We start from the raw sequence: 22,221 nt of genomic DNA on the forward strand, positions 1-22,221 counted from the left end.
CACATAATAAACTCAGAACCAATTGATATTGATATAAACTGCCCACCTAGATAAGACAAATTGTCCTGTAATTATCCATCCCTTATGAAATATTCATAGCCACCTGTGGCCATTTAAGGCTACCTGTGGCCATTTAAGGCTACCTGTGGCCATTTAAGGCTACCTGTGGCCATTTAAGGCCTCACAGATCTGGGTCGTGCTCCTCTGCCTCCATCTTCTTGGTTCTTCTCCTTTCTTCTCTCCTCTCTCCAAAACTCTGCTCTTGCCTTATCTTGTGCCTGCTCTCACCTGCACATCGACATCAATCCACAAGTCCTTACACAGCTTGGGTCTGGGAACCTGACTAGGGTCTGATGTGAGAATGAAGGAAGGCCAGACACACATACAGAAGAGCTGGGGTAGGATGTACTAAGCTCTCTGAAGGAGAAACCACAGAGCCTGGAGTTCAGTGGGTTTGGTCTGTGCAGTTGAATAGAGAGGTGGGGTTGTTACATAGAACTGACATCCACCCTCCCACAGTTCCTCATCCCATTCTGTCACCCCACCCATCTCCAAGAGGATGGCCCCATTCCCCCACTCTACCAGACCTCCCCACTCCCTGGGGCCTCAAGTCTCAAGTCTCTCACATAGTCGCACATCTTCTCCCTTTGAGGCCAGGCCAGCAGTCCTCTGCTGTCTGTGTGTCGGGGCCTCATATCAGCTGGTGTATGCTGCCTGGTTGGTGGCTCAGTGTCTGAGGTCTCAGGGGTCCAGGTTAGTTGAGAATGTGCCTCTTCCTCCTCACCTTCCTCCTCAGCTTCTTCCAGCCTTTCCCTAATTTAACCTCAGGGGTCCCCGACTTCAGCCCAATGGTTGGGTGTAAATATCTGCATCTGTCTCAGCTGCTTGTTGGGCCTCTGAGAGGGCAGCCATGCTAGGATTCTATTCGTAAACGCACCAAACCATCAGTAATAGTGTCAGAACTTGGAGAGGAGGCATGGTTTTTAAAGACGGTTGAGTGAAGCAGTCTCTGGTCAGGAGTCTCCTCAAGTTGTAAACGTGGAGCAGAGAAGCTATGCTGTTTATTTTCTTTTCTCTCTCTCTCTCTCTCTCATTTGCACTGGGACCAGAAAAAGGCTTTGCCTCTGAGTTTCACTTGGCTATGATAGTGTGAGCAGCACACTGTCACTCAGGGCTTGAGGTGCTCCCTAAAGGTCACTTCCCATGTCATTCATGAGGCACAGGGGAGCTTTCTTAACCACTGAACCATCTCTCCAGCCCACAGGGGAGCTTTCTTAAAGGGGGGGAATTTAATGGAAACTTTGTGTCCTCTAATTTTCATAGAGGAAGAATGCAGTGCCTTCCTGCACATTTAATACATTTGCGTGAGGCCCTAGCCAGCTTGTAACCTGCCTTTAACCTATAGTGGTCAAGATCTGCAGCTGGTTTTATTTTTTTATTTTATTTTATTTTATTTTATTGGTTCTTTTTTTTTTGGAGCTGGGGACCGAACCCAGGGCCTTGCGCTTCCTAGGCAAGTGCTCTACCACTGAGCTAAATCCCCAACCCCGCTGGTTTTATAATAAAGGCACTCGCAGTCCAAGATAACAGATCTGGGTGCCCAGGTGGAGGACCATAGTTAGGGCTGACTGAAGTGCTGATAAGGTGCCTCCAACCTGTCCTAATCCTGCTCGTGACTAGTGGGAACTCTCAGGGGATGGAACGTTCACCTGGGCGGAGGGCTTCCGAGGTCCCTGTCACCAAGGAGGTTCCAGCACTCTGTTTTTGAATTATGATCAAGCTTTTGCGTATCTTGAGACACAGCAAACTTGTTGAAGTGAATGAATGTGCACCCCAAAGCTGCAGAAGGTGCCGAGCCAACATAGCTCACGTAGACTTCAGCGCTGCCCATGTGTGGGCTCAAGGGTTCTGGAGGTGGCTACCATCCTGAATCCAGAACGCAGGGAAGAACTGACAGCACCAGCTGCTGTGGAGATCAGGTGAACAGAGAACACAAATTTGAGAAAGAAGCAGCCTTGTTGACATCCAATGGGGCTTCTGCTGGGGCCTTCTGTCATCAAAATCTCTGTCGATCTCTCAGACTGACAAGGGAGGCCATTATCTAGGGGATCTTCTCCAGCCAGCTTTCTTACAGGTGGACTTTCTGCTTATGCTTAACTGATGCTAACACGTGTTTTCCTTCTAGCTGTTACTCCATCTCCTTGGGTCTCCTGTGTATTCATCCCAGAGTCTAACCTCCCTGTGCCTCAGAATAAACTGGCTTTCTCTCCTATAAACTTACAGTTAATGTTCTGATTACAGCTGACCTCCCTCATAAACTTCCAGGCCCCTCCTAGGGTGTGTATAGTCACTCCTAGCCCAGTTCTTCACAATAGGCTACACATGATTGATTTGACACTCATTCATTCATTCATTCATTCATTCATTCGAGGCAGGCTAGGTTCCGACTTGAAATCCTCCTGCCTCCGAGTGCTGGGATATCAACATGAGTCGCTATGCTTGGCTATATCAGATTTCTTTCATTTTTTTTTTTTTTAACCTCTCTGGGTCTCTCTAGAGACTGATGTCAGTTTGTCATTCTCTAGTTGGACGCATATGCATCTGTATTGTGATGGATGTGGTCCAACCAGGTTTCAAGGTACCCAATAAGAAATTCTGTATTTGATTCTAAACTTACCTCCAACCTCAGTCAGCCTGATAACCTGGTGATGAGGAAAAGGCATCTCTGTAGACAAGAGTCTAGATCAGTGGTTCTCGACCTGTGGGTCCTGACCCCCACAGGGGTCACATATCAGGTAATTACAGTCATGAAGTAACGACGAAGTAATGTTGTGGTTGGGGTTTCATCACAGACGAGGAACTGTATTAAAGGGTCACAGCATTAGGAAGGTTGAGAGCCGCTGCTCTAAACAATAATTTGGCAAATGGATTTTGGCTTCTGTACAGTTAGCTGATAATAAGTGCAGACGGTTTAATAGTTCACCTCCTCTTTTCACGCCTGTTTCTTGTAAGTCATGTCTTCCTTGGGTATCGCTCGAGGCTCTGGTGATTCAGACAAACAATAATTATATCGTACACAAGGAGAACATTAGTTTACCTCGCTCACTGAGGAAGCACTGTTAGCTCTGGACCTTTGGGGCAGGGTTTCAGGTATATCTTGAATGATTTACTTATTGTACTAAGTGAGATCTTTCCGACTCCCAGTTTAAGTTTTATAAGCACACCGTGGTTTCTGGATCACTCATTACCTGAGCAGAAGGGCACTGAGCCCTGGTGACTGCTCCTGGCCTCCCTTCCAGGCCTACTGCAGACAGCGTCCTGAGTGGGCCATCTAAGATTACTAGATTAGCTGGTCAGGGAGAAGTGACGCACGCCTGTGGTAAGCACAGCAGCACTCAGGTGCAGGTGTCTCTCAGTCACAAGACAGACCTTTAAATCTGAGGCCGTAGGCTGCTGATGGGACCCCGAGATGAAGGTCACTGTCTATTGTACCGTGTGTGCAGTTCGGAGCCACAGGTGAAGTGCCTGTTTTACGTCATGGAAGGAGACCTGGGCAGCTGTTCTTGGATGTGATTTCTGCCAGGTGCTTGCTCACTCTCACTGAGGTGCCCCTCCCTGCCCCGACCCCTCTGGGGCAGCCATCCTCTCCTATCAGTAAAAGAGACTCTTGTTATTGGAATAGAAAGTGGGCCGACCTTGCCTCCAGGATTTCATTCATCATAATTCACTGAGTGAGATGTTTCTGTCCTTATTAACTGCAGTTTTTGAGTCTTAGTGTGTTCTAAGGAAGCCAGTCTCAATACTTGTGCATCCCCCCCTCCCCCGTGTGTGTGTGTGTGTGTGTGTGTGTGTGTGTGTGTGTGTGTGTGTGTGTTTAGGGTCACACTCTCAATCTATTTCTAAGTATGTGTGTTCTGCATTCAAGAATCTAAAGATGATTTTACTAGACAGAGAGGCTGAAGTGTTTTTCCTTGTGTGCTGTGCTGCTTGGATTAGGCCCTAGATTGGTTCCTCTTGGTACTTTTAAAGCTTTAGCTTCTTCCAGTTTCACAGCATGTGGACCTCACCAAGCCATAGGGTCCTTGTGTTTTCTGACTGTTAGAATTTGAATTGGGCAAGGCTCTATGGAAAGCTTGGTTGTCTCCCTGTGGTGGCCTGAAGGTCTGGCTGTACCTTTGAGAGAAAGGCCTGCCTTTGAGATGCCCTTAGACTCCACTGTGTAACCTGCCACAGAGCCAGTTGTTCTTGACTTTCACATTTCCCTAGCACATCCCCACTATATAATGACTTGGTTTCTGTACTATTAAAATAAGATCTTTTAGGGCAGGCTCTGCCTTTGAACTGTGCTTCCTAGACGTTAGCACAGAACATAAACAAAAGACTGAAGAAGCTGGAAGAAGAATCCAGGAAACACATGGCAGATGCTGTTTTAGTTACTGTTCTGTCATTGTGAGGAGACACCATGTCCAAGGCAATTCATAAAATAAAGCCGTTAGTTGGGGGCTTGCTTATAGCTTTGAGAGCTAGTTCATGATCATCATGGCAGGAACAGCCATGGTCCTGGAGCAGCGGATGACCTTTACATCCTAATCCACAGGCAGCAGGCAGAGAGAGACAGAGAGACAGGGTCTGACATGGGCTTTTGAAACTTCAATGCCCACACTCTCAGTGACACTCCGCCTAATCTTTCTCAGTTTCACTAACTGCAGACTAAGCATTCAAACATGAACCTTCCTCAAACATGAACATGGGGCTTCCTCATGTAAACCACCCCAGATACTCACACGAGTGTGATTTTTAGGTAGATAGTTTGGGGTTATGCTGAGTCATCTGAGTGGCTCAAACACAGCACCAGGAGAATTCAAGCATGGCTGGAAGTTAGGAGACTGTTGTCAGCACTAGAAACAATAACCTGGAATATTGCTTCTGGGTCTTAACAGTCTCTGTGATGATTTATTGCAAAAGGGAAAATTGATTGGTTCCTTGTATTCATGGGCAGGCACCTGCAGATTTAGTCAGTCACGACAGAAATGTGAAGAGAGAAAGGGTGTTTAACAAGCATGTATTTTCACTGTCATTCCCTGAGCTCTAATATACTAGCATATGCAAGCTCACACGCACAGTATTTACATTGTACCAGGTATGGTAATAATCAACAGATGATTTAAACTATACAGGGTATGCATGGGCTGTGTGTAAATGCTATGCTATCTTATGTAAGGGTCTATGGCAGCTAGGGATTTGGGTGTCTGTAGGGGTCCTGACTCAGAGCCCTATGGCGGATTGAGGAATAACAGTGCTCTTCACTCTTCCATAGACAGCAGTGTGCCCGGAATGTGGCCTCAGGCAGCTCTTTCCGGGAGGGTGAGCCCTCTGCCTTTAGGTGTGCCAGCAGCATCTTGTTGAATGCTTGCTGCTTACCACAAAACAGCACCAGGTCTGTTTCTAGTCCTTTGCTGAGATGACTTTGAAACCTTTTGTCTTCTAGTTAATGTGTCTCCCTGTTGAAGACTTCCAGTGAAACCTCTCTAAAACCAGCCAGTTCTGGGCTGGCTCTTAGCAACTAGAAGGCTTTTTATCTGATGTAGTGTCTCTTTCTACTATTAGGAAGCACAGGCCCTTAGGGCTTGTGGTTTCGATGACAATCTTTTTCCTGTGTTTTATGTTTTATTTGACAGAGGAAGGGGTTGAGATTAGGAGGGGCTTGAAGAGAGATTTATATATTATAGTTCACCTGGCATTTCTTATCTGTCTGTCACTGTCACTTTATCCTCGTAACCTGCTCCTAGTGTCTCTGATCACTGCCAGATTTAACTACCAAGAAATGAAGCTGTTGAGTGGGCTGAGCTTTGAAGAGTCCTAAGTTTGTCCCTAAAGTCCCTCTCTGCCCGTGTCACCCCGTGTGTGTTCTACAGACCTACATAGTTTACCGTTTGTGAACAGATACTGTGGCAGAGTCTGAAGGTAGGATTAAAGATGAGCCACACAGGATTGGCCTGCACTTGAGGAATGTGCAACTCCAAATGGATGCCCTCTGAGTTGTCCAGACCAGAGAGCCGGGCTAGGGCAGATAATAGAGGCTCCACACAGAGAAGAGACACAGGCTGGTGACTCAACTTATTGCCCTTGAGTTGGGTTCTGAAGGAAGGATGGACAGACAGTTGATGTTCATGGGGTGTGAGAGCAGACTGGGCATTAGTTGGTAGAGGAGGATGGATGACCCAGTTAACACCAAAGGCCTTTTTCCCAATCTTCCTGCCTAACCGTGTTTGCAGAAGATGCTGTCCAGCCTCTGTGAGGAGGCTCCATCTGCTGTGCCCAGGCATGGTTCTCCTCAGCGCTGTGCTCTTTGCTTCTTTCTTTTGTTCTGTTCTGTCGCTCAGTTTTATTGAGATAGGGTTTTCTGTCTGTAACTCTGGGTGTCCTGGAACTCACTCTGTAGACCAGGCTGGCCTGGAACTCACAGAAATCCATCTGCCTCTGCCTCCCTAGTGCTGGGGTTAAAGATGTGCACCATTACACTCTACTATGATTTCTTTTTTTGGGGGGGGGTTCTTTTTTTCTGAGCTGGGGTCCGAACCCAGGGCCTTGCGGTTCCTAGGCAAGCGCTCTACCACTGAGCTAAATCCCCAACCCCTACTACGATTTCTTTCTTTCTTTCTTTTCCTTCCTCCCTTCCTCCCTCCCTCCCTTCGAATTTATTTAGGGTGTCTGTGTGAGGGTGTTGGATCCCCTGGAACAGGAGTTACAGACAGCTGTGAGCTCCCACGTAAATGCTGGGAACTGGATCCAGGTCCTCTGGAAGAGCAGCAGCCAGTGCTCTTAACCTCGGAGTCACCTCCAGCCCCTGATTTCACTTTCTATGTGTATTTGTACCAGCTTTTTGTCCGTTCATGTATTAGTTCTATTTTCGGTTTTCGAGGGTCCTCTATGCTGATTTACTATTTCCTGCAGTTCTGGAGTCCACACTCCCTCACTAGTGTGTGTGAAGGCTCCTTTCCCCCACACTGTGTTCTATGTTGTCAATTGTTTTCTGGATGGCAGCTCTTCTAACTGGAGTGAGGTGGAATTTCAAAGCACTTCTAGTTTGCATTTCCCTGATGCCTGAGGTCGTTCAGCTGAAAAGCACTAATTTGACCATTTGTGTTTCTCTTGAGAACTGTTTCATAGCCTGCTTATAGATTGGATGGTGTTTGATGTTTCCTGTATTTGAAGTTCTTTATATATTCTATTTATATAGTCTAGATATTAATATCCCAGGCGTGCACCTCCACACCTTACCGAGCCAAGCTTTCTTACTCCTTTCTGTAGGCTGTGCCTTCTGACATTGGGGTCATTGCTTTTTGGGTTGTTTTGGTTTGGCCTTTTATTTTTGCTTTGTTATATATAAGGGAGAAAATGTCATTTTAGCCTATGTTCAGAAATTAAAGCTTTTAAGGTGAAAACAGTGAACAAACTGAATTGGCTAGAAGGTTTTTTGTTTTATTTGTTTTTTTCTTATTTATATGCTGTTTTGATCAAACCCATTCTGCCCACCGTTTTCCCTCCCAGCCCCATGTGCTTTATTTTTAGCCCCACTGAGTCCACTTGGCTCTGTCTGAATGGGCATGGTGTATCCTCTCAGAATCACATCCCTGAAGAAGACTCTCCTTATTCCTCCAGGATCCATCATCTGCCAGTGTCCAGGAGTGGGGCATCACGGACCCTTCTGTGCTGGGATTTTGGCTGTTTTGATCTTGGGCAAGTCTTGAGCACGTGCTGACACCTGAGTTCATGTGCCCAACAGCCCTGTCATGCCAGGCAGCTGCTTTGCTGCGGGAGCCTCCTTACCTCTGCTTCTACAACTTACCCCTTGTTCTGTGCATGTTGACCAGTTGTGGGTCTCTGTATTAAGCACAAAAACAAGCATCTCTGAGGGTGGGAAGGTGCATTAATCTGTGTTATTGGGAACTTAGGGTGCAGCTTATTACTGTGTCTGTTTAGCAGAGTAAGAGTGGGGGGCTCTTCTCTCTGACTTAGGCAGCCGTGGGTTTTTGGCCCGATCAACAGTGCCAACTCATGAGTAACGTGAGTAAGGAGTGAGCCTCAAGTCCAGTCAGAGAGATTGGTTATTCTTACAGCCTCTGTTCCTCTATTCACCCTTGGCCATATCTTGCCAGACTGGTTGGTAATAGCTTTCAAGGTTCACAGCTGTTGTTTGCTTTTCTCTCCCAGTAGGAGACTGACTTCCTGTCAGTACCAGGTTGATTCCTCCATGTTCTATGACTCAAATATATGTGATGTCTTTGGGGCTTAGCATTAAATTCTGGGGGTAGCCAAGACTGGCAGTAGCCTATAATGTTTTTTTTTTGGGGGGGGGTGTTCTATGCTACTCAAAAAAGGTATCCCATACCTGGTGCTGGGCTTTTAAAATTATTCTGCGGTATCTAGGTGAGACTGTCCCTCTGTCTCCATTTGACCTATATACTATCTAGAGACAAGAGAGACCCTGCCTCAAAACCAAGGTGGAAGGAGAGAACCAAATCTGAATTGTTCTCTGACTACACCCTTTACATCATACAAGCACACACATACTAATAAAAGATTATTTTTAAAAAGCCATCACCACCATCTTACCACAAAGAACAGTCCCTGAAATAGTTTCATCTCATCATTTGAAAAAGCAAGAGGATATTCCCACCTGCATCCCACTATGTAGCTCATTGGCTTTACGTCACATGACTCCACTCGCCTCTCTTCTGTGCTGGGACTACAACTTTGCAACACTTTTTTTGTTTTTAGATTTATTTATTTTTTAATGTATATGAGTGTTTTACCCAAGTGTATGTCTGTGCCGCCATGTGTCTGTGGTTCTTTTTTTTTTTTAATTTATTTTATGTATGTGAGTACAATGTAACTGTCTTCAGACACACCAGAAGAGGGCATCAGATCCCATTACAGATGGTTGTGAGCCACCATGTGGTTGCTGGGAATTGAACTCAGGTCCTCTGGAAGAGCAGCCAGTGCTCTTAACCACTGAGCCATCTCTCCAGCTCTATGTCTGCAGTTCTTGGAGATTCTAGTTGTGCAGACAACCAGAAGGAACTTAGTGAACTTGTTGAAGTCAGTCTCGCTGTTGTGCAGGCAGGAACTGACTGGATCAGAAGTTAGGCTCCTAGTGAAGGCAGCTAGAGCAGAGAAGTGTCCTACAAAAATGGACCTGTTTGTCGTGTTGGAGACAAATTATCCACCAGCGACGATCTGGAGTAGGAGCGTAGCTGCTGCTTACCTGTCCCTCACTGACAAGTTGAATCTCAGGCAGACTCTTTACTATCCATACCTCCCCCTTCCTCCTCCTCCACTCAGCCCAGTGTTACCCGAGCTGGCGTGGAATAAAAGGAGATCTTCTCAAGGACTGAGGGAGGACAAAGGCAGGAAGCTTGTTGCACAGGAAGTAGATCTTATATTATAATATGAACTAGCCTCCAGGCTGGATTTGATCCTGGAAACTCTGCAGTGCTGTCTTACAATAGAAACCTGTTAGGTTTCCTTTTGTAATCCTGGTTAAGCAAACACACAGTTGAAGTAAATTATCCATTATCCAATCCCCTTTCTCTAATTAAGGGTAATGGAGTGTGAAGGGGACACAGTAATCCCTGAAATCTTGTTTACTTCAGCGGAGCCTCCCCTTGGTGATGGGGGAGGGGAGACACCTGCCACCATCAGCCGCCTTGACACCATTCTGGGACTCTCTGAAAGCTTTCTTGAGCCTACAAGAGGAGGATGTGACGCTTTTATTTATTTGACGTGAGAAATGACATCTTTCCCAACTTGGAGTAAAAATTGAAAAGCCGCCATTGTCCTATCTGTTGAAGAGGAACCACAGTCAGGTGTGGTCTCTTGAGCCCATTTCTGTTTAAGATTCAGTGCTGACCTTCATTGTTAGACATAACCTAGCCATCTTCTCCCTTGTCCCCTGGCCCTGCTGACACACGGTTCTCTCTTAGAAAGGACACACATTCAGCCTCAAGTCCTACATAGTTGTGCATGTCTCCTGCCTGGCTAGTTAGACCTGAACTCCAAGGACCTCCTCCTGAGCCATGTAGTGGTGTGCACTGCTCAGTAATTAAGCCTAATTGTGTTTTATGGCCAGCAAACACCCGTACTGTTCATTTCCATTTTTGACAGCGTAGTAATTGATGCCCAAGCGCCTGTCTAGCCCCTGGGCTCTGCCTAAGTGTGTTTGCTTGGCATTTTCACCTGTGCTGAATGAAGAGACAGGAGTATATGATCTTGCCTTGTTTCCAGCTGCTTCCACTGCCACCGCCGCTTCCCCTCCCCCACCCACCCTCCTTTTTTGAGACAGTGTCTGCTGTGTAGCTCCTGCTGTTCTGGAACTCACTCTGTAGCCCAGACTGGCCTTGGTCTCCAAGACCCATCTCCTCTGCCTCCCGAGAGGATTAGAGGTGTGCTGCGAGCTGTTTTAAAACTTTTCACTTTTTAAAAAAAGTTTAGAGTGGCTGGGCAGGGGTGGCTCAGGCCTTTAATCCCAGCACTCCCGAGATAGAGGTAAGCGGATCTCTAGGAGTTCAAGGCCAGCCTGGTCCACAGAGTGAATTCCAGGAAAGCCAGGGATACACAAAGAAACCGTGTCTCAAGAGAGGAAACTGAAGTATAGGGCGCCGCTCCCTTGATAGACTCTGACCGGTACTGTCTTCTGGTCCTCCGCACGCTGCACAGACATGCATACAAGCACAACACCCGTAGGCATAAAGAAAGAAATCTCCAAAAAAAGAGAGAAAAAAAAAGGCTTAGGTTTATGGTCTTGTTGTGAAATTCAATGGCAGTGGTTTTGAAGTCCTGAGCACTGTTTTTAAAATGTGTGCTGATGTGCCCGCACACGCACGTGCAGTGTAACATGTAATACAAGGCAGATCCCAGAACTTCGGGGAACTCCTGGAATGGTATGTTCTAGATAGCTGAGATACTGTGTTAAGTAGCCCCATGTGTCGGAATCTCCCCATCCTTCTTTGGAATGTGGTGATTCATGACTCAGTCTTTAAAAGTTAAAGGTCCAGCTGATGGCTGGCGTATTGCAACTAAATCCTGTCCGTTGCGTCATGCACGACTGGGGCTTCATCTTGTATTGTTCTCTCCTTGGTCCGGCTTCTCTCTTCACGCTCCTTACCTGACACTGCCTTCACCCACGGTCTGTGCGTGGTTCCTGCAGCTGCAACAGCTGGGTAAGGTCGCCAGCAAGCGCTCCTGCATGGGGGAAGCTACCTGTCACAGCTGGGGCTTAGAAGTGGAAGACTTGGTGAGCCAGTGGTGGGCGTCCCCGAGAGTTACTGAGTCCCTCTGAAGTTCCGGAACTTGTATTTCAGATCGCATCCAAGTATGACCAGCAGGCCGAGGAGGATCTGCGCAACTGGATAGAAGAGGTGACAGGCATGGGCATTGGGACCAACTTCCAGCTGGGCCTGAAGGACGGCATCATCCTCTGCGAGTGAGTGGCCGAGCGGCCTCCCCCTCCCCCTCCCACCCGGCCTCTCCCTTCATTCTGGTCCCTGATACTCTACCACTGTGTGATGCCCTCCCTTCCTGACAGCCGGGGCCGGAGAATCAGCTTAATATTCTGGCCCTTGCTTTTGGTCCATAAAATGTCATTGTAATTCTGTTTTTAGACTCATAAACAAGCTACAGCCAGGCTCTGTGAAGAAAGTCAACGAGTCCTCACTAAACTGGCCGCAGGTAATTGTCAAACAGGCAACCTCCTGTCCACCCTTTCCCTCCCTCCCCTCCTCTCTGTTCTCTCCACTACTTTCCCTCTCTTGTTCCCCTTCCCTTTCTCCCTCCCCTCCCAGTTTTCCCTCCCTCTCTTTTCTCCGTTCCTTCTGTTGTTTGAGGTAAGAGTTTCATGTTGTAGCCCAGGCTGGCCTCACATTCATTGAACACTCCATGATGGCCAGACAGAATGTGGACCATTCCTGCCTCTGCCTCTCTAGGCCTAGTCTTACAGACTGCACTGTATGTTATTAACTCTGTGTGGCACTACTCCAGTTGGTTTCTTTTTATTTGGTTAAAAAAAAAAAAAAGTCAAAACTTTTGTTTGCAGTGTGTGTGTGTGTGTGTGTGTGTGTACAGAAAGTTGTGCACATGGCTAGATTTGTTTTTGCCATTGTTGCTGATTGAACCGGCCCTGTTAATATCTAGTTTTAGATGATTTTACATTTAGTCTACTTTGAAGGGTTTGATAAACTTACATAACACCCATGGACCACAAGGCTAAAGTGGGGAGGGCAAGGTGTTAATTCACTGACTCGGTTCATGGTGGAATAGTGTAGCACAGCTTCTTTTCATGAGTCTGAAGTAACATCAACATGACTAGTGATTGGTCTTAACTGTGTTCGGGAGATGGGGACCGTTCATCAACCAGCTAACTCTGAAACTGAAAACGTACAGTAAGCCGTTAATGTATGTGTGTAAGTTTTGGCAAGAGAAGTCCAGGCCTCGAGAGCACTGGTGTAGAGTTCTTAAATTCATGCAAGGATAATGGGCCCAGGGAGTAAATGTACAAAGAGCTTGCCACCCATGCCTGAGGACTGGAGTTCAGAACCCTGTAAAAGCTGGGTGGACCATAATCCCAGTTGTCTGGGAGTTAGACACAGGGAATTGCTAGGACAAGCTGGCTAGCTAGACTGGCTAAGCTAACTAGGTGAGTCCTGGGTGTATCAGAGACTCTCCCTGCCTCCGCAGAGGATGATAGATGGAAATACCAAATGTCAACCTTTTTTTTTTTTTTTTTTGGGTTCTTTTTTTCGGAGCTGGGGACCGAACCCAGGGCCTTGCGCTTCCTAGGTAAGCGCTCTACCACTGAGCTAAATCCCCAGCCCCCCAAATGTCAACCTTTAGCTTGGACATGTGTACACGCACACATGCATGCATGCTCATGCACCTACAACTAAATACATGCACCACCACACATAAATGCATATTACACACACATATACACATGGCCAGTTCTGCCCTGTGGTCCCAGTTTGCAGAGTGCATACATGAAGTCCAGGGTTAGATCCCCAGCACAGCACTCATAGGGAGGGTAGTACTCATCTGTAATTATAGCAACAGGTCTGCAGACTGAGTCTTGGCAAAGAGGATCAGAAATCCAAGGCCCTTGTTGGCTCTACGACCAGTTTTATATAGGTTTGAGCTTCATGAGAACAGCAAAAAAGAACCAACTTTAAAAGACCGTTCTATTGGCCCTTTTCAAGTTGCACACTTACTGTGTATCAGATAGAGTCCTCACTCTGTCTGGTGTCTTGTCACCAGTCACCCAGACTGAAGAATCTCAGCATGTCCGTATTTAATTTCAAACCTTATGTGACTCTGTTTACAGTTGGAGAACATCGGCAACTTTATTAAAGCCATCCAGGCTTACGGTATGAAGCCCCATGACATATTTGAGGCAAACGACCTTTTTGAGAATGGCAACATGACCCAGGTTCAGACTACGCTGGTGGCTCTAGCAGGTCTGGTAGGTAACCTCTCTTCATTAAAGGAACTTTCCTGCACATGGTGATGAATAATGACATCACTGTTCTCCCAGGGATGCAGGGACCGGGTGGGGAGGGGCCTCCTGTGTCCTCCGTAATTGCTAACTTTGTGAAGAGGCTGCTGACATCAGCTTGGGCTAGATAGGTTAATTAGAGCCCTCACCTTTCAGAGGGTACAGTGTTATCATTGAAGAGGCCTGAGTGTGTTTTCTACCTCTGGTATGCCATGAGCTCACCACCGAGAAGCCTGTCTGTGGGCATTAGTTCTTCACTGTTTTCTCTTCAGAGAAATCTCTGCTCCAGCTCAGGTGGTGAATGTGTTTCTGTCTAGGCGAAAACAAAAGGATTCCATACAACCATTGACATCGGCGTTAAGTACGCAGAAAAACAGACACGACGCTTCGATGAAGGCAAGCTAAAGGCTGGCCAAAGTGTAATCGGTTTACAGGTAAGTGGTGTGGTGTCCTTTCTTAATGCATCTGCAGAGTATCATGATTTACTGTCACACAAAATGCTATGCCTCTCATTAGTAAAATATGCATGGACATTCCATAATTTAGATAGCTTGATATATACATGGAATTCATAGTTTTTGCCTGTATAAGGCTCATAGGGCACACGGCATGGTGCACTTGTAATCCCACACTTAGCAAGCTAAGGTAGAAGGACTGCTCTGAGTTTGAAGCCATCCTGGGCTACATGTGAGTTCAAGGCCAGCCTGGTCTACAGAATGACCTTGTCTCAACAGATGAAAATTAAATAATAGAAAATGATGATGTTTTAAAAAATCTTCAGTTATGTCACCCAGCTTGACTGTTGTTTCTCTAGGAAATTAAGTTTATAAATTTATAAATGCTTAGGTGTTACTGACCAAGGGAAGCAATGTATAAAAGGCCAGCATGCTGAAGTCATTATGTGCTGGCGCTGTGTGGTGCTGTGTCAGCCTTGCTGACTTGGAAAGCACTTGGTTAAGGTGACTTTTACAGTCTCCCTGGAGAGCACCACCAAAACACAGCTAGGCTGTGTCAGTGCTCAGGACCTCCTTGGTGGTGTCACGGACCTCTTGACTGGGTCTCTGTCAGGTGGCTTTAATTTTAAAAAGTACACATTGTATAAATGGTGGGAAATTGGAAAGAGTCCGAATACTGATCAGTTAGTAAGTTAGAACTCCCAGCGAGTTGGAGCATGCAGCCTAAACAGTGTTTAAACTGGTGTTTGAAAAGATAGGTTAAGAGACAGTTATAAAATACTGTTAACTTTTAGGGGTTGGGGATTTGGCTCAGTGGTAGAGCGCTTGCCTAGCAAGCGCAAGGCCCTGGGTTCGATCCCCAGCTCCGGAAAAAAAAAAAAAAAGAATAGAAAAAAATAAAATACTGTTAACTTTTAAAGAGGCGTGTGTGTCTTTTTGTAAAATGTGGGTTTCTATGTGAGCGTATGGCTCTGGACATACACAGGGACACATACACACTAAAACCCCAGGGTATTCAAAGATGTCTGTTGCACTCTCTAGTTGTAGTTGTTATACAAAGGTTAATGTTGCAGTGACATTTTCCCCCCATCTCCTTTTTTTTGGGGGGGGGGGGATGTGTTATGAATTGTGTGAATCTTTTCTATTGTATGGGTTTTGATTTTAGTAATGAAAATTTTCTAAGTGTTCCCTGAGCCTGGTGATGTACACCTACCTGTGACCCCAGTTCTTGGAAAGTGGAGGACCAGAAGTTTAAGATTATCCTTGACTACCTAGGGAGTGCAAGGCCAGCCTGCGTTTATGAGAGATTGTCTCAAAAACTATTTTTAAGGAGAAAACCATCTCTGGTGGAGAAACCCACAGGCTGCTGCAAGTGCTTCAGGGACCTGTAGTTCTTAGCAGGGAGAGACGTTAATTATTCCTTGGAACCTGTTCCTTTCATTTCACTTCATGCTCCTCTTACTGCCTTGATCTGGTTCTGGCCGGAGAGTTGAGAAAATAAATGTATTTTTCCCCATGAAAATGTTGATGGTGCCTGGCATTTGCTTTTCTGCTTTAACTCTGAGCATGCAGTTGAAGATAGCTGTGGGTTCGGCCCAGTGCAAAGTTGTAAACACCAAACAGTACAAGATTTCTTTTTGTAAATTGCTGCTTAATCCCTCCCCGCCCCTCACCCCCATGCAGTTCTGGAGGGTGAACTTTGCAGCCAACAGGAACAAGGTTGGGGGGCAGCAGTAGTTGGGTGTAGTTGGAAGCCTTGTTGTCTGGTCTCCTCCACTAGCTGTGGTTTCTCTGAAGAGGATACACTTTATTTAATCTGGTACCCGTTACAGAGAAAAGAGCATCAGGGAAGTCTATATCTCCTTCAGCAAGTTTACACGCGCTAACTGTGCTATGGGTTTCTTATATTTAAGAGAGCTTGGAATTTTTCTTCTAAGGTTAGCTTTCACACAGTTTCTTTTCCAGAGCACAGAGGGGAGGGGAGTTCATGCCTAGTTGCCTAAGCAAATTCCTCAGCTCAGGAATTTATAAGTCCCTGGCTTTCCTTAACTTTTTCCTTTTTTTTTCTTTTGTGGTGCTTGGGCGTTGAAGGGAGATCTTTGTGTACAGGAGAGACTCCGAGCTTCATCCTGCTCTGCTCTCCCTCTCCTTAGAAATACAGAGCAGTCTCTTGTGCGGATGTTGTTACTGACCTCTGATAATTAATGCTGATCTTTTAACTTAAAAGATGGGGACCAACAAATGTGCCAGCCAGGCGGGTATGACAGCCTATGGGACTCGGAGGCATCTTTATGATCCCAAAATGCAGACTGACAAACCCTTTGACCAGACCACCATCAGCCTGCAGATGGGCACCAACAAAGGAGCCAGCCAGGTAAGCCGTGCCTTCTCAGTGCTTGACAAAGAGGGCACAGAGGGTGCCCCATGTTAGCGCCGACCCTGTAGCTACACTCACAAGTGGGACTTTTCCCGTAGTACTTTTAGTCTTCAGGAAAGTGGATTTTTCTGAGAGCGAAAGAATCAAAGGACTCTTTCTCCGGCCTGCAAAGTGTAGCGTGACTAATGGTTTTGGTTGGCAGTAAGAACAGCTGGCCTTTCTGCCTAACAGAAGGAAAAATCGGTGTTTATATATGTTCCTACTCCAAAGGCCGAGGAAAGGGTAGTTGGTTCTCCCCTGCCCCGTTTTGGTTTTGGTTTTAATGGGGCCCATTTAAATGGGTGTAGAAGATTATTTGGCATTTCTGGTAAGAGCTGTTTAGTCAGAATTCTTAGGAAATATTAGAGTAACAGAAATGAATTTGTATGAAATGCTAGTTAAATAATTTTTAAGATAATGGGGAGGAAAGGGTGGTTTATTCTGCTTACATTTCCATGCCGTAGTTCATCCTCCAGGGCAGCCAGAGCAGGAACCTGGGTCAGGAGCTGAAGCAGAGACCACAGAGGAGTGTCACCCACCTACTCAGCCACCTTTCTTAGACAGCCAGGCCTACCTGCCCCGGGGCCTCCAGCATCCATTAGCAATCAAGAAAATGCCCCACAGACACGCACACAGGCCAATCTGAAAAAGCTCATTCCTTCACTGAGCTTACAGTTCCCATGTGTGTCTACCCGAGAGCCAAGATTAGTGGTCACAGGTTTTAAGTAGATGAGGGTGTGGACGAGATGACCCGGGGTAAAGGCGGTTATCTGGTGATGTGAGTTTGACCCCTAGAAGCCTTGAATATGGAAGGAAAGCGCCAGCTCCACAGAGATGTTGCCATTTGTACCTGGACCCATGTCTGTCTAGTGCCTTCTCCACCACCCCAAACACACACACAAATAGTAAAACCAGTGAGATACCAATAACTATTTCAAAGCAGCAGGATTTTATATCTACAAATAGTGGGGCTGAGTTTTGGTAAGCCTTCCTGTTTTCACGGTGGCATCTGTCACTCCCTGTGTGGAGCGCCTGTCACCTGCAGTTGATTCTCTTAGCTGTCACTCATGCTTGCCTTTCACTCACTTACATCTAAAGTGTGTGCTTGACATCAGTGGACACTGAGGCGTGAGCTACGCACTGTGAAAGGAAGAAAGGAAACGTCTGAGGCGAGGGCTCTTTGTGAAGGCCATTTGAGAAGACTCAGTCCCTGAGATCTGCTCAGCATGATTCTTGTTAAAGACATGAATGCTTTCTTAAAATTGGAGACCTGGGTGGTCGTCAATAGACCATGTTCATGTGTAACTTTTAGATATGCAGATATGGGGCTTTTCCAGCAATGTATGAAAAAAAAAAGTAGAGTTTTATGTGTATAGCTCTTTTGCCTGCTTGTATGTATGTGAACCATGTATATGCCTGGTTACCCTTGGAAGTCAGGAATGGCCTGGGATGCCCTGAACCTGAGTTACACAGTGTAGGTGCTGGGAACTGGCCCTGGGTCCTCTGCAGACAGACAAGTGCTCTTAGCCACAGAGCTGTCACTTCCAGCCCTGGGCTTGGTTTCACTTTGTATCTGTCCTTCACTTAGTAGAATGTTGTAGTGCTTCTAAATTACACATAGGAAGTTAAAGTCAAGGTAAGTTAATTTGCTTGATACCATATAGTGATCTTCAGCGGACAGAGATTTGAAGGAAGGCCAGGCTCCGCTCAACAGCGCAGGAGTCAGGGAATCCCATCATAAAAATAAATGACTGGTGTAAGAATATTTTGGTAAGTTAGGGCCACATCAGACCAACTGAGAGTTGCTGTGTTAATGCATTCTGTGTGAGTTTGATAATTTAGACAGTAGTAAGAAGTATAGATCTTCGCTGATCTCTTACCTTGTATACTAACTGTTATGATCTAATATCAGGCTGGCATGTCGGCACCGGGTACCAGAAGAGACATCTATGACCAGAAGCTAACATTACAGCCGGTGGACAACTCGACCATTTCTCTACAGATGGGCACCAACAAAGTTGCTTCCCAGAAAGGAATGAGCGTGTATGGGCTTGGGCGGCAAGTGTATGACCCCAAGTACTGTGCCGCACCCACAGAACCTGTCATTCACAACGGAAGCCAGGGCACGGGAACAAATGGGTCAGAAATCAGTGATAGCGATTACCAGGCAGAATACCCCGATGAGTATCATGGCGAGTACCCAGATGAGTACCCTCGAGAGTACCAGTATGGTGACGACCAGGGCATCGATTACTAGAGTCACACACAGGAGTGCAGTATTTAGTCCATTGTTTATCCAGTGAGACCCAAGCTAGCCTTGAGTAATTCTTATCTCGTCTTCCTAAACACTATTACGCTTACTGTACCTTTAAAGAATGCCTTACGTACATTCCTTTCTCCCTTTCCTGCCTCCTCCCTAAATTGCCTTCTAGTGCTGTAGCGAGGGAAGCCTACAGCCTAACCAGTAACTCGCGTTGGAAGAAGTGAGAAGGAACGCTGTGCGAGGGCAGCCAGCTCTTTCGTTGAAGATCTATGCATTTTTTTACACTTACACGTAAACTGGTATTTTCAAACAATAGGAAACTATTTTTTTCTTTTTTACAGTTTATTATGTATCTGGCTTGTACACGGAAGACTAAGAAGTTGATTTGCTAAGTGTGGTCTTTGCCAAGTAATCTAACATGCAGCTTTAGAACCTGACACGTGGATGCTTCTGCACAGTGTTGTCTGCTAAGTTTTAAATAAAGTCGTGATCAGTGTGATTCGTGATTACATGTGTACTCATTCTTTCCCGAAGCTGACAAGGTCTCTCCCGAGTGGCGCTCTAAAGGCGCGTCTACAGAAATGGCCGCAGACATGTAGGTGTGGGTGGCGTGCCTGCAGACTTCATTTGTGCCAATGTATTACTGTAGAGTCGCTGTTCCCTTCAACTGTATTTATTGCTGCATTTCTCAGCATAAACTTATCCCATTGTATTTTTTATAAATAAATATTTTTTTTGAACATTATATGAACCACGGGCTGGTTATTTTCTGGTTCTCTACGTAGGCAGAATAAGGTCAGAAACCAGATGCCTTGTTCCGTGGGCACTAAGAGAAGGCTATTCTGATGTTAATTAATCTGTACCACGTGGCACTCAGTGGAGACTGAGTCTAAGCTGGGGGTGACAACTTAACACCAGTGATCCCAGCACTAGGGAGGCTGAAGCAGGAAGATTTCTGTGAGTTTGAGGTCAGCGTGGGCTGCAGAGACCCTGTTTTAAAGCTACAAAAACAAAACAGTGACAACCAAAAGAAGAAAAGGACCCATTGCATATTGCAACCAGGAATTAGGTGCTCCTTGATTTATTATAACTTGGCTGCCCTAGGCTTATCTGAAATTCAATTTGGAATTCTCTTAAAAGAAAGAGAATTGGGGTTGGGGATTTAGCTCAGTGGTAGAACGCTTGCCTAGGAAGCGCAAGGCCCTGGGTTCGGTCCCCAGCTCCGGAAAAAAAAGAACCAAAAAAAAAAAAAAAAAAGAAAGAGAATTACATATTAATATGCTCTGAGTGTGTTGTAAATTGATCCTGAAGCCCGGCGTGGGATGTGCTGTTTGATCAGCTGGGGGGAAGTCGAATCCATCAGCCTTGACTTAGTGTGGGAAAAGGACAGTGCGGCCACCGAGGGAAGCTGCTTGGTCACCCCTCTGACCTTGTCTCAGTGATTTCTTCCGATAGGGCTGACTGGTGGCCTTGGGTGATTTTTGTCTGGATGTTGAACCCTCAGAAATGTTTCGCTCTTCCTGGGATGGCTGGCTTTGATGCTTCAGGGAGTGCCCTGTGAGTCACTGTAGGAGACTTAGGAGCTAAATGAATTCTGTGGTGCTATTAAAGAAGAAATTTGCATCTAAAGTGGTCCTGAGCTGTCAGGCTGCTTCTTGTCAAGTTGCAGAGGTGGCTAGGAAAGGGAAAGGAGGGAGCCTTGTCTTACATCGCGCACTGGCCTGCCAAGTTGGTCAGATTGCGCCTCCTATTAGGATGGGAGCTCCACACAGCATCTGGGCCAGCGAGGTGCCTGCCCTCATTCGTGTTCAATCTTTTGATTTGTTTAAGGCTTTAAAAAGGAAAAGCTCTTCTGTTTGGGTGTGTTTAAAAAATCATTAAAAACTATGAGACAAGTCTCAGTATGGTCAAGGGTTGAGCAACACTGTTCTGGTTGCTGACTTGTGAAACTCCCGCCTGCTTGCAGCCCTGAGTTTCTTGTTCCACACAGCCTGTCCTGTGTGTGCCTGCTCCATACCTTCCCTTCCTCACTAAGCTGTAACTCCAGTGCTGATAGCCTCTTAGCAGGTGTCCAGGCTAGGAGAAATAAGAGACTCCTGCCCTGCGTAAGAGCCAAAGATTAGTTCCATTTCTGCTAATGAAATCTTCCTTTTAAAAGAGTAAAACTGGGGGTTGGGGATTTGGCTCAGTGGCAGAGCGCTTGCCTAGGAAGTGCAAGGCCCTGGGTTCGGTCCCCAGCTCCGAAAAAAAGAACCAAAAAAAAAAAAAAAAAGAGTAAAACTGGAAGAAGAAAAAAGTAAAACGGATTAATGACCTCACAAACTTGTGTGTGTGTGTGTGTGTGTGTGTGTGTGTAAGAGAGAGAAAGAGAGAGAGAGAATATGAACACACATGTGGAGTCTAAGAACTTGTAGCAATTGGTTCTCTCTTTACCATTGGGTCTAGGGGTATTCAGTTCCTCGGATTGGCAAAAGGTACCTTATCTAGTGACCCAACCTACCTTCCTTCCTTCTTCCTTCCTTCCTTCCTTCCTTCCTTCCTTCCTTCCTTCCTTCCTTCCTTATCTATCTATATCTATCTATCTATCTATCTATCTATCTATCTATCTATCTATCTACTTGGTCTCTATGTAGCATTTAGGCTAGCCTTTAACTCCTGAGTATGTAGCTCAGGCTAGTCTTATACTGGTGGTCTTTGTGCTTCAGCCTTCTCAAGTTTTGAGTTATAGATGTGTGTATAGATGTGTGTCCCTGTGTGCACAGCCATATCATGCCCTTTTTTAAAGATTTATTTATTTTGTCTATGTGAATACACTGTAGCTGTCCTCAGACACACCAGAGGAGGGCATTGGATCCCATTACAGATGATTGTGAGCCACCATGTGGTTGCTGGGAATTGAACTCAAGACCTCTGGAAGAGCAGTCCCTGCTCCTAACCGCTGAGCCCTCTCTCCAGCCCCAAGTTGAGCCTTTTAAAGCGGTGCATATAAACATGGCTTTAACATTTGTCTGGCTCTAGTTCGTGAAAACAGCTGTAGACTGCTTTGGTGTCATAGGTGGTCAGAGCATGATCGAGTTCTCCAAGTGCAAATGTCTCTTGGCCTCTATCTCACAATGGGCCGGAGTTCTGTCCCCTCTTCATTTGGTAGTGAGTTCTTGTGTCCTTGAGACCTGGCATTGTTAAAGTGGTCGGTCCGTTTTACAAAACTCTGAAAAACAAAAGAATATAAAGTACTCCAATGAAGTGACTGCAGCGTAGCCCTAGAGGTTTAGGGAGTTGAATTTTAAAAGTTTTCCAAGTGTATTGAAAATATTTATGTGCAGAGTAGGGTAGATTTCAAAGCAGGTTTTTACCTGTTTACAAATCAAGGAGAATAAACCAAGTTCGCTTTAATGCGGCCATCAGAGTAAGATAGGTAGAAGTCATATCTTACGTTTCTATGAATGGTGGGCACTTTCATATTTATTCATTCATAGGAAATGTTGAAATCCAGTACCTGCTGAAACGACAGTGCTTTGAATGTTTAAGGCCCAAAGAGCTT

The 22,221-nt window shown here is 45.9% G+C and overlaps 2 protein-coding genes across 5 annotated transcripts in view; one reads left to right on the top strand and one right to left on the bottom strand.

The window, feature by feature from the left end:
• Cnn3 (calponin 3) overlaps positions 1 to 19,381 on the top strand; it is a 31,112-nt gene extending 11,731 nt beyond the window's left edge. Inside the window, exons 1-7 of one of the 2 annotated variants that reach the window (XM_039102991.2) lie at positions 9,522 to 11,222; positions 11,364 to 11,485; positions 11,664 to 11,730; positions 13,376 to 13,513; positions 13,864 to 13,980; positions 16,229 to 16,375; positions 18,330 to 19,179. In XM_039102991.2, coding sequence (XP_038958919.1) covers positions 11,430 to 11,485; positions 11,664 to 11,730; positions 13,376 to 13,513; positions 13,864 to 13,980; positions 16,229 to 16,375; positions 18,330 to 18,674 — 870 coding nt within the window. In that variant the 5' untranslated portion in view covers positions 9,522 to 11,222; positions 11,364 to 11,429 and the 3' untranslated portion in view covers positions 18,675 to 19,179. Of the gene's footprint in view, positions 1 to 9,521; positions 11,223 to 11,363; positions 11,486 to 11,663; positions 11,731 to 13,375; positions 13,514 to 13,863; positions 13,981 to 16,228; positions 16,376 to 18,329 lie in introns of those variants that run through there. The other variant, NM_019359.2, reaches the window with a different exon arrangement.
• Positions 19,034 to 22,221, bottom strand: part of Slc44a3 (solute carrier family 44, member 3) — a 78,462-nt gene continuing 75,274 nt past the window's right edge. For 2 of the 3 annotated variants that reach the window (XM_039102087.2, XM_039102086.2), the window contains exon 15: positions 19,034 to 21,888. In XM_039102087.2, the coding sequence (XP_038958015.1) occupies positions 21,784 to 21,888 (105 nt within the window). In that variant the 3' untranslated portion in view covers positions 19,034 to 21,783. The remainder of the gene's footprint in view (positions 21,889 to 22,221) is intronic. The other variant, NM_001013914.1, reaches the window with a different exon arrangement.

This window comes from Rattus norvegicus, chromosome 2, assembly GCF_036323735.1.
Source record: "Rattus norvegicus strain BN/NHsdMcwi chromosome 2, GRCr8, whole genome shotgun sequence".
Taxonomy (NCBI): Eukaryota; Metazoa; Chordata; class Mammalia; order Rodentia; family Muridae; genus Rattus; species Rattus norvegicus.